Raw genomic sequence first — 16,369 nt, 5'->3', positions numbered from 1 at the left:
GAACAAATGCCAGCAGAAGTAAGGTAGACAGCCAGATTGGAAAACAGTAAAGTAAAAGCATATCATCCACTAAATTTATTAAATTGTTCAGCTATGGAAAAGGAACATCGAATTTTTAGATTAGTCGTATTTGATTACAACTGGAGCTAAATAATCCATGACTAGATAAGGTGAAGTCCTATAAATTAAATGGTATTGGCATTTTACCTGGTAAACCTCTCGGAACTGAAGTATTTAACAATAGGAAATTTTCAGATAACCCAGTCAAGTTACAGATATCGGATTTAATGCGAACTAATAATGATAAAAATGCAGTGGATGCGTTTATTTTATGTTCACTGGCACCTTAATTTCATCACTTCAAGGCGACACGAACTACTTCTGATTATCCAATTCTGGCATAAAAAATGGAGTGGCTTAAAAAGAATCTTATTTAATTTATTTTCTTTAATGTTGAACACTTTAATATACAGAGGAAGAAAATTTAAAATTATCGTAATTTTATTTCAAGTCAGAAGGGGTAAATATAATTAGAAAGATGAATGTTATGCGTGAATGTTCCTTAAACTACGAGATGTTCGTGTGAAGACGTTTACGATAATGAAATCAATTTGTCACTTTAGCCCAGCTAAAGTAAACAAATGAATATGAATAACGAAAAGAAAGAATAAAATCACAGGATAAATGTACTGAAAGCATCAGAGGTTTTGCAAGCCTAGTACAGCACCCTATATTCTTTTTGCTCACTTCCATAAAAGTTCTTTTTTTTTTTTTGGAAAATCATGGGGAGACTGGTGACAATAGACGTTTCCCAATCTCCACCCTTTTTTTTCGTACGGTTACATGACAACTTCGTAGATTAGCATAACGATAAACATTGTCATTCAAATTCTGTTTTCAGTTTTCCAAGAGGATTGATAGTCATCATACTGCGCATGCTTCGTGAACGTTCGAACAGAGATGGATCGGTATAAATTGGTTCACTGGGATCCTCAATCTTTGGTCCGTGGTGGAACTGCGAGACATAAAGATTAGTGAGAGCTGGATGAGGAGCCGTGACGGCAGCTGTTTTGGCCTGAAAATATATTTTATTTAGTATTATTAATACGAGTGAATAAACTTTATATAAAATACCGCATCATATTAATGTATACAACTGTCAAACAATTTATGTATATATCTTTGAAAATGCAGAATATAATACAATATTTGCATTTTTTTCTAATCGAGAACTGCAATTAGAAAAAAATTAAGATACAATAATCATATTTAAAAATATGACGATCAGCCAAAAGTTTTTTTCCCCCTCCCTTTTCGATCTATCATCGAATCGGGGAAGAAACATTGCGTTGAATCACTTATATCTACAACACTTGAAGTTGCAACGAAATATAGCAGATAGCAAGGCAGAATTCATGTTGGAAGTGTTAAGTACTGTTAAAAGTTGAATTTAAAGTCCGGGGAGGTAAGTGCTTTTCTTGCCTATCCCCTCCCTCCCTCCCTCCCCATATTCTTCCACTATCCTATTCGCGAACAACGTGAAACTGCTGTGGGCCAGAAATTGGATCAGAACACTGTTCCAAATCCAAATGAGGGGGTTGCAGATCTGAGCACATTCATAAATAATCGTGACATCCCGATTGTCAGACCCTACGAGAAGTGATGCATAATTTGGGCATGTGTTTGATAAAGTTGCCAAAAATATTTTTTTAATCTTGTTTTGGTGTCTAATAATTTTTCGTGAAATTTCATATTTTTTAAACAACCGTAGCTATGTACAGAAAGGCACCATTTGGGAGGTGTACAATGACTTTAATATAGTTTTTCATAGTTTAAGACTCTTTCCCTAGACCAGAGAATCAGAAATTGCAGGATGCGTCCACCCCGGGGAAGGGTCGTGAAATCTCTCAAATATTTTAAAGGGGTGCAAGGTAAAAAAAAAGTTTGGGAACCACTGCCTAGACTTAACTGTCTAAACAACTGATTTAAAAAGTTGACTGACCTCTTGCACAAAAAGCTGGAAATTCGTGATCGCAAAAATTAAGAATTTAGACCTATTCCGGTCTCATAGCTTCGATAATTCGTTGTCTTATACATTATACGTCTGATCTACTATCTCTTTGAACTAACGAGGGTTTCAGATTAGGGTGGGATTTTTATATACCTGTTATTACTTTTAACTAATTTGAAATTTAAAAGATCGATGAATTTAGGCAAAGCCTCATCATCCACGTGAGAGAGACAGAGTCACAAAATATCACTGTATAACTGAGCTTTTAAAACTTCTGTACCATTAATCATCCCACGTATTGTGCTTATTTGTCATTACTGGGTAGTTAGATCATTCACTCACAGTTCCCATTTTACCACCGATGACACCCCAGAAATGTCCGAAACCTACGGAGTTAGTATGCCATGTCAATATTGAGTTAAGCAAACTGAGTTTTTGTGCAGAATGCGGCTTCCTCTTTAAACAGCCCACTTTGCTTTGCTGCTGTCATATTTCCTCCCTTGCTGCAAAATCAAAATCATCGTCCTTCCCACACCGTGTAAAAGGTCTGGGTTCGAAATCTCGTCATGACGAGAGGAACTTTTATATGGGCCTTTTTAATATTATGGCCGAGTTAATAGGTCTCAGACGAGGACAGCCAGGTTTTTGTTCCAGAATCGTAAATGTTTTCGTCTGTCAAAACAATCACACTGACCAGAAAACACACGCAATTTACGAACATAATACACACGAGTGGTTGAGATTTTGTTTTTCTTGGGTGACCTTAATATGAAATAGTATTCTACTGTCATTCGCCTTTTCCCTCCGTTCTTCATCTGTTCTACTGTTTGGGAGTCCAGCGGGTTAAAATGAGTTGTTTCATCTCTGCAATAATGGATTAAAAACATGGGATAGGGTCCACTGTTTAAAAATGTATTATGAGGCTGAGAGTTGATGGAGTTTTGAGTAAGCAAATTATTATGTTCAAAAACTTGGAAATAACTGAGGTGGAAAACCCTATTTCTTCCACCTGAGATCGGCTAACGACATCCACGATTGAAGGGAATTTCAAAAATTCTTACAGTTTTCGTCGACTCATGGTGAAGGGCATCCACAATATAATATCGATGAATTTTGTATGAAACATTGCTCGACGCTACGTACAGATCGTGAATGTGCCCAACTTGTACAATTATGTATTTATAATTTGATTTTTAAAATATCATTTTGCGCTTCATACTTTAGAGTTGTATTAGTGTTGTTTGTGTGCCAAGAGCCAATGCATACTATAATAATACTCCACCGTGTTTCTCAGATTCTGTAGAATTAGCCCAATTTGCGCTTATAATGTTGTTTGTGTTTGGACTACCAGCCATCAGGAAAGCCGCTTTCCACGAGGAGCCGGGTGTCTACAATCACTGGCTGCCCAGGAAAGGCAAAATATCCCGCACCAACTGGAGGTAATATTATACCGCAAATTCCCGAGTCCCGAACCAAGGAAACCAGAAGATAGAGAGAGAGAGAGAGAGAGAGAGAGAGAGAAAGAGAGTAAACCATGCTACCCTCTCCTGAGACTGACTAACTCAGCCACGATGTGAAAAAGATCCATAAAAATAATCGACGGAACTCGAACAGTGGTCTTTTCCACTCAGTGTGGGGAAGGACGCGATCCTACTAGGAGTTGCTATCCACGAGGTCAATTTGGAAGTTATGAATGATTTTAAGTTTAAGTATTGATCGATAAATACAAAATAGATTTATAATTTAGACAGTAACTGTCGTATTTTAAGAAAGACAGAGTGTGAGAAATTCTGAGAGGACTGAAAGTAGGAGAGAAAATGAAGCTAGATTCCTGATCTGTAGTAACAGAATCAGTGACAGACAGTAACCGTGAACGAAATTCATTGAAAATAGGGGGAAAAGGAAAGAACGTTGGTGGAATCCTCGATAGATCCGCAAAGACAAAGTTCAGAGTTGGAATGATGAAAATGGACAAGTTTAAGTTGGGTACACAATCGATGGTAAGTTCAGTAGTCTGGGCGTGAGGTATTTTTACTGCATATTTAAATATTCTGAGTTCAAACCATAAATTCCGGGTGCTCTTTTTCAGTTTACAACAATAGTAATTTTTTTCAGACTTCATTCTTGTTTTTTTAAGTTATTAAAATGCCTATAAGAATACACTTACCGCCAACTTATATTTCCTGAAAAAGATAAAAGCAACAGCTGCTGCTCCAACAACGACACACACCAGAATCACTGCAATTACAACCAAGGAGTAATACCCGGACTGAGCCACGCATACTGTCGGCGACTTGGAAACTTTTGGGGGGAAAAAAAACAAACAATTATTCTCCTTAGATAAAGAATATCCCATTAAATCTTCAATTCCAAATTTGATTTATTTAATTATAAATTATTATTGAACTTAATTTATTTTGAAAAAAAAAGAAATGAAATTTTTTAAAGCAATATTAATGCTTCTTATTCAATGAGGATCTGCACTTGTATCTTCTGCTAATACAATTCGCGTATTCAACAAATATTTACTTTCAGATCTAATCAGTACAGACTATGGAGTATTTTAGGCCAAGAGCCTCATGCTATGTAATAGAATAACTAACGTACAGCTAGCTTAGCGCAATGGCATCAGTTTAGTTTGTAGCCATCTACCGAAGTATTGGAATTGGCATCATTTTAATTATATCTCATATTGTGAATACCTTCACTAGTTGCCATGGTATTGTTATTATTCTCGGCGGATACCACCACTCAGACGGCACCGTTTCGAAGCTTATTATCTTCTCATCGGTGGGTGGGCAGTTACCCTACAGTTGCAATAGTGACAACCCAGTTATGAAGTGTAATTCACAACATGATATATAATTAAAACGACGCCAATTTAACTACTTTGGTAGATGGCTACGAATTAAACTGATCGCATTGCACTAACCTATACGTTAGTGAAATAATGAATATCATTAGTAATGAAATGACAAGATAAATATTGTGCAGATAATAATAATAATAAAGTAAATAAATAAAATTCGCTCATTCACTGGAGTTGAATTTTTATGAATTTCATACCTCGGGGACTGTTTATAAATAAGAGTAATAGGTGTTTTGGGGACGAAGCAGTGCCTTTTCCAATAGCAAAGCGTTTTATTTGAATTTTGGTATCTTCATAAAGCATACATGCCCATTAATAAAAGTTAGCTAGTGTGCCCGAATTTCTTGAAAAATGCCAAGTGATTTTAAAATCGATAGATTACGATTAGAATTATTTTTATTTCTTATTATAATAATTGAGGAATTTTATCAGTCCACGTTCCTTTGAGAGGAGGTTTATCAGTCCACGTTCCTGAAACTAAAGGGGCGCTTAATTAAAGGCAGCAGCATAACAACTACCATGAAGACTGTAGTTGCCTAAAATGTTCAGAAGAGGAACAACGAGACCATATATCTCTTATATAAAAAAAAAAAGTGGTAAAAAGAGAATCTGGATTAGGATCCGTAGAATCATGTAAGTGACATACGAGTAACGCTATGTTAACACGACTCTGTTGCAACAATTTCATAATCCATTCAAATATTGAAGAAACGATAGCAAAAAATGTATCTCGCACAGCTTGTTCTAGTTGTGGAATTGTGATTTCATCGGAACTGTTTAACTTCCGATGAAATCATATGCACACAACTTGTGTGGTTGCTGCTCCAGGAATTACACATGTTCATGTTACTCAGTTGTCCTACCACATAACTGAGGAACTGGAACTTCGTTTGCTTTTGCTCTACTTCGTTTTTATTTAACCCACTGGAACGCAAAGTTTGCGAGCCATGGCTCCTTGCCTCGAAACACTTTGTCCTCGAGCTCCTCAGATTGATAGTGAAATGGGCTGGGGGACCCATCTGATTGAAACCACACCTGACTAGTGAAACGTCCCGCCCGAGGCACAAGCATTCCTATAATATGTTAAGGTAAGTTGTTTGACCGATGGAATCCCCACAGGAATATGGACTAAACAAGTGCATCGCAGACTTTGCATTCCATATCATAACTTGTGGTACTTTGTATTCTAGTTCTCCTTGCTCCAGAAATACACATTTGTGCTACGGTAACTTGCACACTTGTAGGAAAACACCATTTTGGTATGCGCAAGAACTGTTGGAAAAACTTCCATGAAACGTTCACAGGGTGCAATATCGTTTCTGCATGTCTGTCGTTGAATTCACTAACAGCGATATAGTTTCATGCTGACATCTCTGATTGTGAACATGGAACCTCCAAGCGCCTGAGCCTGTATCCGGAATGATTTCGGTGAACGCTCCACTCAATTAAAGGGTCATTCCTTAAATGAAAAGGACCTGAAACGTCTTTTGCCAGCTTAACTATATTCTTTGGTGGTCGTGTATTATTGATTTTTGAAATCATTCTGGATGTCTTTCATGATTTTATCACTGTACGGTTGCTGATATAGTAGGGTTTTAGGCGCATCAGCCACCAAAACCATATTGCTCCGTGTATATTGTCTGTAAAATGTGTGTGTTCTGAGGTCGATTTTGTATTTTGCTGGATGAAAAATCCGAGTTTCTATAAGAAAAAACCACGCTACTATCGTCTGAGACCGACTAACTTATATTCATATTGTCAGTCATTGCATACGCGATTTTAGAATATTTGGAAAAGACAACTACCATTAGGAGGTTGCATATGTAATGTATTTAGATAGACAAATACAAATAACATCTATATTTATCATAAATGTAATTTTTACAAGGGCGCGTTTTCGAATATCCAGTAAAAATAGTCAAAAACTCTCAGTAACGGTTGTAAAAATAGGAGAAATGGATTTCATGTATGGAGACAGAGAACGTCTTCGGATTCTGAGATTACTGAGAATATTTATTGTGATGAAAGAAAAGAGATGAACTCTTTTAAAAGGTACCTGCTAATGGATCACTTTCTGGCATGTCTGATCTGGACATGTACACTGTTAATAATTCATGGACCTTCTCAGCCTCTTCGTCCACACTGTTCTCTGACGTTGAGTTTTTCGGTTTGCTTCTTCCACCGTTGCTTTTAGCGCTCACAGCACGTTTCTTTCTACCCCACGATGGAAACGATCCCAGACGTCCTTTGTCATTGCACATTACCTATTGGAAATATAAGAATGATAATTAAATCATATAATTTTTTATTAAGCAACGACTGATATCTAAATTTTAGACAAAAATAAAAAAATTTAAATAAAAATATATTTTTTAATTTTTATGCTGAAATGAACTCAAAGAGTTGGAATTCGTCACTTTAGTTTTTTTTTTTTTTTTTTTTTGATTTGGTAGTTGTTGGCGCATCGGCTTCTGTGGCCATATTGCACCTCCCAAGGTTTTTGCAGTACTTTGATCCAAGCCCGAGGCGGGAATCGAACCCGCGACCTTTGGGTTGCCGGGCAGGTACTTTACCCACTCGGCTAGCCCGGTCGGCTGTCACTTTAGTTGAGATAGAGTATTTGTCAATATTTTATATGTCAGTAATGTGCTAAGTGCAAAAGAAAATAATGCTATGAAGTGTCAATATATTGTATCGGCCCCTCCGTAGCCAGGTGGGCAAGAGCAGCAGTGCGTAGTACACGCTTCTTGATTAGACCGGGGTTCGAGCCCGGGACCACCAAATACGGAGGATGCGGAAAGGTCAGGGAATGACCACCGCATATCCCAGGAGCAATATGGCTTTTGTTGCTAATGATCCTAAAAACCAAATAACAAACAAAACAATATATTTTATCTGAAATAGTGTGAATTCTTAGGTCGGTTTGCTGGAAGAAAACGCAAGTTTCCGGAGATGAGATTATGCAACCATCGCTTGAGATCAACTAACTCGGCCACATTGTAAAAAATCTCATAAAAATTCCTCGCGTAATTCCAAGGATTCAAAGTGGAGCCTTTTCCATCTGGGTGTGGGAGGACGGTGATTACAATCACTGTGTGCATCACGTCAGGTCAAAGTGTAAAGTGTTCATGTCTAACGGCCCCAGAGGTTTCCCCCATCTCCGTGTTGTGTACTCTGTTTGTTAAACACAGAACACTGTGAAGGCAAGAGATTTTAAAAAGTGTAAGGTACATGTTTATGTTGTATAGTGTCATGTTGTGTTGTTCCTCTGACCTTTTAGCTGTTGGGCCACTGGTGGGACCCCCATTGCCCACACTTAGCCACGAGGAGGCAGGTCAGGCATAGCGGGATCGCATTAGAAGTAAGTACTCTGGCAGGCCCTGCCACCTAATTTCCTAAGATTTCAGTGGCAAGGGCCTCTAAAAAAAATGAAAAATAAAAAAATAAATAGAATGCATATTCAGTTAGAGCAGGGGGTACAGACTGAAGAAGGGAGGGACAAATAGAAATATGGGGATGATAGGGAAGGCAACCTCAGAAAGGTCAGCGGGACTAGTCCCACCAGGAGAAAAAGGAGGTGGCAGGGATGGGGAGGGGACAGAAACCCGTCCCCTCCATCTCCCTACCAGGGGACGGGGGTTTAAAGTGAACCAAGTTAAGGTACCCGGTTCAGAATGCTAGTTGGTCAAGAAAAGCAGTTGACATCTAATGGCAGGCCGGTGGCGTTGTCAGTTTTCATCTAGGAGATTATCTTATTGGTCACATAAGTGAGAGTCAAGTCCAGTAGTATACAAACCTTTTGTCTTTCTTAGATTGTCTTAATTTGTGGGTTGTCTCTATTCAAAGGTTCTTCACTTGGTAGTTATCTTTGGTAGGTGACATCTTTGGAGAATGTATGGTAGTCCCGACCAACGATGGTAATGCTGGTCAAGTTTTGCTGCCCTGTTGCAGTACCATCAGGTTCCCTGGGTTCATTTAGTAGAGGGACATCACGTTGCTGCGATTAGTTGTCTTCTCCTCAAGAAAAGCTGCTGTGCGTAGTTGGTGAGAGCTTGATACTCTTCCTTAGTATCCAGTAGGCGGTTTTCTTTGCCATTTGGTATATAAGTCAGCTTTGTGATAAGCTGACAGTGGAGGCCACCGTAGAGGGGGCACTCGTGCACGAGGTGATCCCAGTCCTCATTTCCTCCACAACAGCATGTTGGGTCCTCTTCTAGGCCAAAGTTTGTTAGTTTTGCCTTTATTGCACCATGGCCAGTAAGCAAATATGTGGCATACAGGCCTGGGGAAAACCATGTTGGGGATTTTGGATAGACTCTGCTAATAACTGGGATGAATCTCCTGGTGATTTCCCCCTTGGATGAATTTGTCCAGCGGTCCACACCTGCTGCATGTGTGCTTGAAGTCTCTTCTTCTCTATTTTTTGGTTGTTGGTAAGATTCAGTTCGAATCCCAAGCAGGTCTGAGACACGCCCTTAGAAAGATGATACAACATTCCAGGTCGAGGGGGAGGGCCCCCACCAGGACCTGGAGGACGTGAGTACTCGCAGTGCAGCAGGCACGAGAGATGGAGAGCAGGACCGTGCACTGAGTGGAATCCAGGATTAGTCTGTTTACTGCAGTCATAGCCTTGCCAAACCAAACTCCGGCTGCATACGTAATCACAGGAATGAAGATAGCCTTGTAATACAACGAGAGGGTTCGCTTGTTGAGACCCCAGTCCCGAGGGGAGATCCTAGCAACCATGGCAGTATAGTTCCTTACTTTGGTTCTGATGTATTTGAGATGAGCTTGGAAGGAGAGTTTTCTGTCTAGTACTATGCCAAGATATTTCAGTTGCTCCGGCAACTTTATGGTCTTGTTTCCAATTTTAATCTGCGGCGGTCTTGTAATACAAAGAGTTCATTTAAGAAGCAGAGAGTTTGTTTTTGATGGTGTTATGGTCAGGCAGTGTGTTTTTGCCCAGTAACGGCGGATTTGGAGTGCGTGGTTTGCCAAGGTCTTCCGCTGGGCGCTGGAATTTGCAGCCACCGTCATGATGAGGTCATCAGCAAAGGCTTGTGAACGAACCTCCCCGAGGTCAAGGCATAGAAATTCGTCCATCACCATGTTCCATAAGGTGGGCCCCGGGGACCGAGCCCTGTTGGCAGAAATGGTGTATCCGTCTTGTGAGTTTCTGATAAGGAGCGTTTACTGTGATCACCCTATTTGAGAGTTAGCTTTTCATGATATTGAATCACGTCAGGTCAGTTGGATTAAGCACTCCTTGAGAGCATAGTAAGTTACGACACTATCCGTTCCACGCACGGTGTGGGAGGGCAGTGAGCTCGAGTATCATCTAGATGGGAAGCGTTTTTATGGGGTTTTATCAAATGAAGCTGAGTTAGTTGGCCTCGAACAGGGTTTGTATATTTTTTCCCTTCCGAAAACAGGGTTTTTGATATGGCTAAACTGGCCTAACAACAAAAAATCAAAAGAACACTAACCAAACAATTAATAGGTTACCACTGAGAAGTTATACAGAGAAATCACTATTATTCTCGAAATACTCGAATGGAGCAATACTAAAATCCGTTTTCAATACGTTCAAGGTTATTTGGGGATCAAATTAATATTTTGGGCAAAAACCTCAAGCTATGACAGATATGTTACCTTATTTAACATATGTTATATACGAAGGCTGAACAGCATAATGTTATATAACTGTCGTTGCCTGGGGCTTCTGCCCTAAATAGTTACTTGATTTTTCAAACTTAAACGTTATATAGCATCTCACCTATGGTGGATATTTCTCATTGCCGTTTCGTCTGATTTTCACTTCATATTGCCTACTCATCCACCGAAGACCCCAACCAGGTCAAAACGTTTCCATTGGAGCAGTGCTTTTAATATAAAGTGAGTAGCATAATACTGAAACAATTTGTGAAGTTACTTCTCAATATGAGATTCCTGTTTCGTCGCAGACCTAGTTTGTTTACAGATACGTAATTAATACCTTAACCTACAATAAGATATTTGGGGGTGAAACCAGGTGAATCGTTAGCCTATTTTCAACAGGCTAAAGATTATTGTGGATACAAATAAAACTTACACATAGTTATTTAGATTACAAATACCTATTATACGTAGGGATATAAAAACCTATTTTAATTTTTTTTGTAATTAAAGAAAAAACTAATTTTTTTAAGTGTAAACAAAAGTTTTTTTATTTCTTGAAAGGTTTGCCGGCCGAGCATAAAGTGACTACCAGTAATTTGAGAAATTTTTCTGCATGCTCTTTTTTTACTACCATCTACTGACTTCAGCTCTGTGGAGATTTGTGGCCCATTCTAATTGTGCATATGGATTTCTCTTAGTGTTTGCCATAATAAAACAGTGAATCCAAATGTGATATCAGAAATAAGTATTCCATACACATATCAATGAATCAGTAAATGGCAATGACAAAGAAAGAAAGAAAGCATGCAGAAAAAAATTTAATATTAGTCTTTCGAGAAATGAAATGGTTTTCGTCTGCACTTGAAGATTACTTACAGGCTCACAGTGGCGGGCACAAGTTCGAACTGTAGCTTGGAATACGAGAAGATTTGAGTCTGGAATCTTAAAAGCATAAAACTCTCCTTCCAAGGCGCCATCAGGAGTTCGATGCAGTTCGGGAAAAACGTACATGTCTACAGGGCATCTGCAAAATATAAACAGCTATTTGAAATTCAATGTTTATAGAATATTAACCACAATACTAACAGTAGGTCATGATAATTTACAAAAGACCCTATAATCGTACTTATTAAAAATTCTAAAAATTCAACCTGGCTAATGACGGAGTTGAAGCAAAAAAAAAAAAAAAAAAAAAAAAAATGAAGCGTATTTACAGAACAGGGAGGATCTACAAAACGTTGTTAGCCATAGGTAAAATTTTAGAACATGCAGAAAAGGACTTGTTATGAAAACAACAGGAACGGATGCTTCTCTAAACGTAGGAAGCTTGGATTAATTGACTGCAACAAGCATTTACTTTATTTAATTTCAGTAATTAAATACCTGCTAACAAGGTTTTGTAGTCAATAACCGGAGTAATTTATTTACACAAGCTGATCATTAATTCGCGGAACGGCAGCACCACCCTACAACCACTCAAGTAAATGACGGAAGAATGTATGTCCAAGAATACAGTGACACGTTGCAAGTTTTTGATGTTTTCTGGTAGCTGCAGAATGACTGTATATCTCTTTCGGAATATTTCCTCAAATTAAAATTATATCCTGAAAACAGTAAAAATAAATTAAGAACTATTCGTAATATTCTTTTTAAGAAAATAATAAAATCAACTTACCCTCTAGTGTCAATAAGGTGAACTTGTCTACCAGAATAAGGATCTCGGGCAATCACATTGGTTGCGAAAATTTCACTGTAGTATTCGAAATGGTGGTGGACTGAAAAGAAAGATAAAAAAAATGTTAGTTGCTGTTACCCGTGCCACTATTACAATAACTCCACATTTTACTTTACGATCTGTTTAAATTATACAAATATATCTAAAGCCGGTAAATGAAAATTTTCCTAATTTATAAAACGAATGGAGTAAAGTTATGTTAAATTACTAATGCGAAATGCACTGATGAAAGATAAAATGTTTCGTAATATTTACTTAAAAGCAAAATCCACACTACAGGGATAAAAATGTTTCTCAAGCTGATATCCATGTAGTGGTGGAAGCAGGATCGAATCAATCGAATGGGTCCTGCAGTGAAAACTGCAACAATGGAGGAAAAAATGGAACTTTTTAAAAGTACAATCAGTATTATTTGTTTCGATATTTGGTTTTCGTCCAAAACATTTTAATGGGGTGATCATAAGGGTGTCCTGTTTACAATGCAGAATGTGTCAACCCTTCAAAACCTTCCAGAGAAAAGCTGGGATCCGTTTTTAAACATGGTTTGGTAGCTGTAGGGTAGGAGGAGGCTGTCCCTTTTTATATATGAAATAAAATACAAATTCTCGAGAACATTCTGCTGTACTCACATCATGGTAGTTTCTTTAAAGTGGACCAATACATACTGTTCATCATTGAAATAGGCCCAACTAACTCGACTTGAGTGCACGCTTTAAAATGAAAGTGAAGTGAAAGATATCAGTGTAGATAATAAATGATTAAGTTTGTATAACAATTCAGCACTATTCATTTACGAAATACATTGCACTTCGGTATGGATAATGGGCTCCGTGAACAGTGCTATCAGTCGGCTACAACAGCCGACGGCCACATTGCGTACCTTTGTTATTAATGAAGAACAAAAGAGCATGCCTCCTGTGGGCACAGCAACACCAGCACTGGACTATCGAGGATTGGAAAACAGTTGCTTGGTCTGACGACTCGAAGTTCCTGGTGCATCATGTTGATGGAACGCTCAGAATTTGGCGAAAACAACATGAATCCATGGACCCGTCATGTCTGATGACTACTGTGCAAGGTGGTGGAGGCAGTGTTATGGTGTGGGGAATGTTTTCTTGGCACACGTTGGGTCTATTGATACACATAGATTCACGTCTGAATGCCACATCGTACTTAAACATCGTTGCTGACCAAGTGAATCCGTTCTTGTTGACAGTTTATCCTCAGTCAGATGGTTCCAGCAGGATAACGCGCCGGTACACAAAGCCCGAATCACTATGGAATGGTTCCAGGAACATGACAATGACTTTTCTTTGCTGCAGTGGCCCGCTCAGTTCCTTGGATCTTAATCCTATTGAACATCTTTGAATGAGCTGGAAAGGGCTGTTCGCTGCATCTCCGTTGAATCTCAAGGAACTGCGTGACACACTCATGTCTGCATAGTACTCCATTCCTGCACAACGTTATCAGCATCTTGTTCAATCCATGCCTAGACGAATTCAGGCTGTTTTGAAGGCTAAAGGAGGTTCAACACGCTAATAGGTACGTGTACCTAATAAAGTGACTGCACAGTGTATATCGCATACGGCGCAATATGGCCTTAGTTGCTGATGCGTGTGAAGCCCTACAACAAACCAAACAACCTAGATCCCAAACAGAAACGTGATTTTTATCACTAAACCATTCTTAATCCCAAGAAGCCCTCTTCCTCTTCCCTCCCCAGAACTGCAGACGCTGTGGACGATGGAATGGCGTCACAGGCAGATGAGACAAAGAAGGTGAAAATACAGCTTCACTTGCAGTCATCTGTTAATCCTGCCCTTCGACACAGGCACAAAGACTCGGATGGCGTTACGAATTTTGAAATCTGAATTGTCACAGGTGGGAGATCCGTCGATCCTCCCGTTCTACTGTTCTTCTAATGCAACCTTTCTGTAGCTATAGCTGTCAACAGCGCCTAATTGTTCGGTCATCATGATCCAAACGAATGGCAAGTTGTAGATTTACCACCCAGCTTCTGACAACCCAATGATCCAACCTTTTTCAAAGTTGGTCAGCGGTTCATAAAGTCGCCTTTCGCGCAACGGTTTGTTTGCCTGCTTTTACACACTTTTTTTACACCACCTTCAGATTCCTACGTCGGATGGTAACATGTATGTTACTGGACGTTCTACTGCGCCAATCAGCTTGACATACTAATCGTTTACTTCCACAAAACATCAGTTACGCGTGCAAATTTTCAGGTAGGTCCCTTTCATTCTTTCTACGTAGGGCAAAATTAATGATGGGCACTGTATTACATGTGTACAACCAGAACCAGCGTTAGGCACGTGCAGTTACAGTAGAGACTTTCATGGTCGCATATTCCATAAGAATTTATATTGCATTTTTTTCGGTTCTACTCATATTTGCTTACCAACAGCTGGTTATAGTTAGTAAAAGTTCAGGATACCTCATTGGTCAAAATTAAGAGATTAAGATCCTCTTGGGATTATGCCAGCTCTCTCTACAAATGAACAAGAATTATTGAATGATCTCCATAATTAGGAATTATTTTAAAATTCAACTAATACTCACAATTACTTCGCGTTTCCAGCCTGAAAGTCAGGAGGTCACCCACAGCTATAGTGTTGGTTGGAGCGCCTCGGTATAAAATACGGAGAACAACGTTTGAAGTCAACATGTTCTGCGCAGGCAAGTGCTCAATCTGAGTCGGATAACGTCTAAAATCAAAATAAACAAGGTTATTTAAAGAAAAGATAATTTGATTACGTTTTGATTCTATAATTTCTATTCAACTGAGTGAATAATGGAATATGTTTTATTTATTAATAAATACAAGTTAGCTGACTTTAAAATGAATATGGCCATTGCCATTGCGGAGTATAAACAGAAAATCGATTTATTTATTAAAAAATGAAAAAAATATCGTTTTTTTTTTTTTTCTGTTTTCAATTATGAACAAAAAATTATAGATGTATATAAATATCCTCCTTTGTTTGCTGTATGAACTCACCCGTCCGTTCTCGTATCCAAATAGCCTGAAGTAACCACAGCTTCCCCGTGTCCAGACATGTGACAGGTTAGATTGTACTTCTTGTCTTTGCTGGTCTGGACATCATCCTTAAACTGTACAACCACGATATTGGTGATTACCTCGCCATACTACAAAAATAAATATATTATTATAAAAAACAAAATTCGTTTCTTGATTCACTGAAAAAGTAAAGCAAGGGACACATACATTCTGATAAATCAGGATACATTCTTAACAATTTACACCAACTGCGTGACGTTTGACTCGACAATTGGAAGTTGGACTGGTGTTGAAGGTATTTTCTCTATGGCAGAAGATAGGGTTCGAATCTGTGTACCAGAGCGTTTCGCTTGAGCTGGTAGCACATTATGTGAATTTAAAAATGCAGTGTTCCAATGAAACTTCCGTTCAGAAATAGCTTTTATTTATTTCTTTTCTTTTACTTTTTTGTGTTCAATAGATGTTTTAATAGTTCATCTCCATTCATGTATGCATAGGCAACAATGAAAACAACTTTTTCAACGCAATGGGCAAAATGAAATACTCAAAGACAGAAAATCAAAAAGCAAATAATTAAAAGTACGTTAACTTCGCATTTCTACGTAAATGCTTATAAATGATTACAAAAATATAAATTACACATACACTCATATTCAGAATTTATGGAAATAAGAATGTAAAACTTGGCAAAACGCATATGAAAAGTGAATGAACGAACGAATGAATGAATGGAAACGTTCATGAATTTTATATAAAATTCATGTAAAAACATTCAAATTTTAAACTCCTACAGCTATTCAAATTTTACTCTCCTAGAGCTTTCCCCATGCGAAAATTTCGCAAATGGTAGCAGAGTTAGTTTTTCTCTAGCTGTCCTGAAGAAATGTAGTCCGTGTTTGATAGTGCGCAGGTAAGCCAGTACGCGTCGAATCCTTTCTCATTTCTGTAAAATAAAACTATTCTTTCTTTTAAAGTAGGCAGCGTTTGTAGAGAAAATTGGTCCGTTCTGTAAAATAAAACTATACGGAATTTTTAAATTTTCCCATGTTTCTGCACACA

At 38.4% G+C, this 16,369-nt stretch overlaps 1 protein-coding gene across 1 annotated transcript in view; it reads right to left on the bottom strand.

The window, feature by feature from the left end:
* Positions 1 to 843: 843 nt before the first annotated feature.
* Positions 844 to 16,369, bottom strand: part of LOC150091663 (uncharacterized) — a 61,809-nt gene continuing 46,283 nt past the window's right edge. The window contains exons 9-15 of the mRNA XM_090369156.1: positions 15,290 to 15,438; positions 14,857 to 14,996; positions 12,214 to 12,313; positions 11,415 to 11,562; positions 6,937 to 7,144; positions 4,173 to 4,312; positions 844 to 1,075 (exon numbers count right to left, since the gene is read on the bottom strand). Coding sequence (XP_090225282.1) covers positions 881 to 1,075; positions 4,173 to 4,312; positions 6,937 to 7,144; positions 11,415 to 11,562; positions 12,214 to 12,313; positions 14,857 to 14,996; positions 15,290 to 15,438 — 1,080 coding nt within the window. The 3' untranslated portion in view covers positions 844 to 880. The remainder of the gene's footprint in view (positions 1,076 to 4,172; positions 4,313 to 6,936; positions 7,145 to 11,414; positions 11,563 to 12,213; positions 12,314 to 14,856; positions 14,997 to 15,289; positions 15,439 to 16,369) is intronic.

The sequence above is a fragment of the Mastigoproctus giganteus genome, chromosome 1 (assembly GCF_048544385.1).
Source record: "Mastigoproctus giganteus isolate SK-2022 chromosome 1, ASM4854438v1, whole genome shotgun sequence".
Taxonomy (NCBI): Eukaryota; Metazoa; Arthropoda; class Arachnida; order Uropygi; family Thelyphonidae; genus Mastigoproctus; species Mastigoproctus giganteus.
This window is presented reverse-complemented; position numbering and strand designations above follow the sequence as displayed.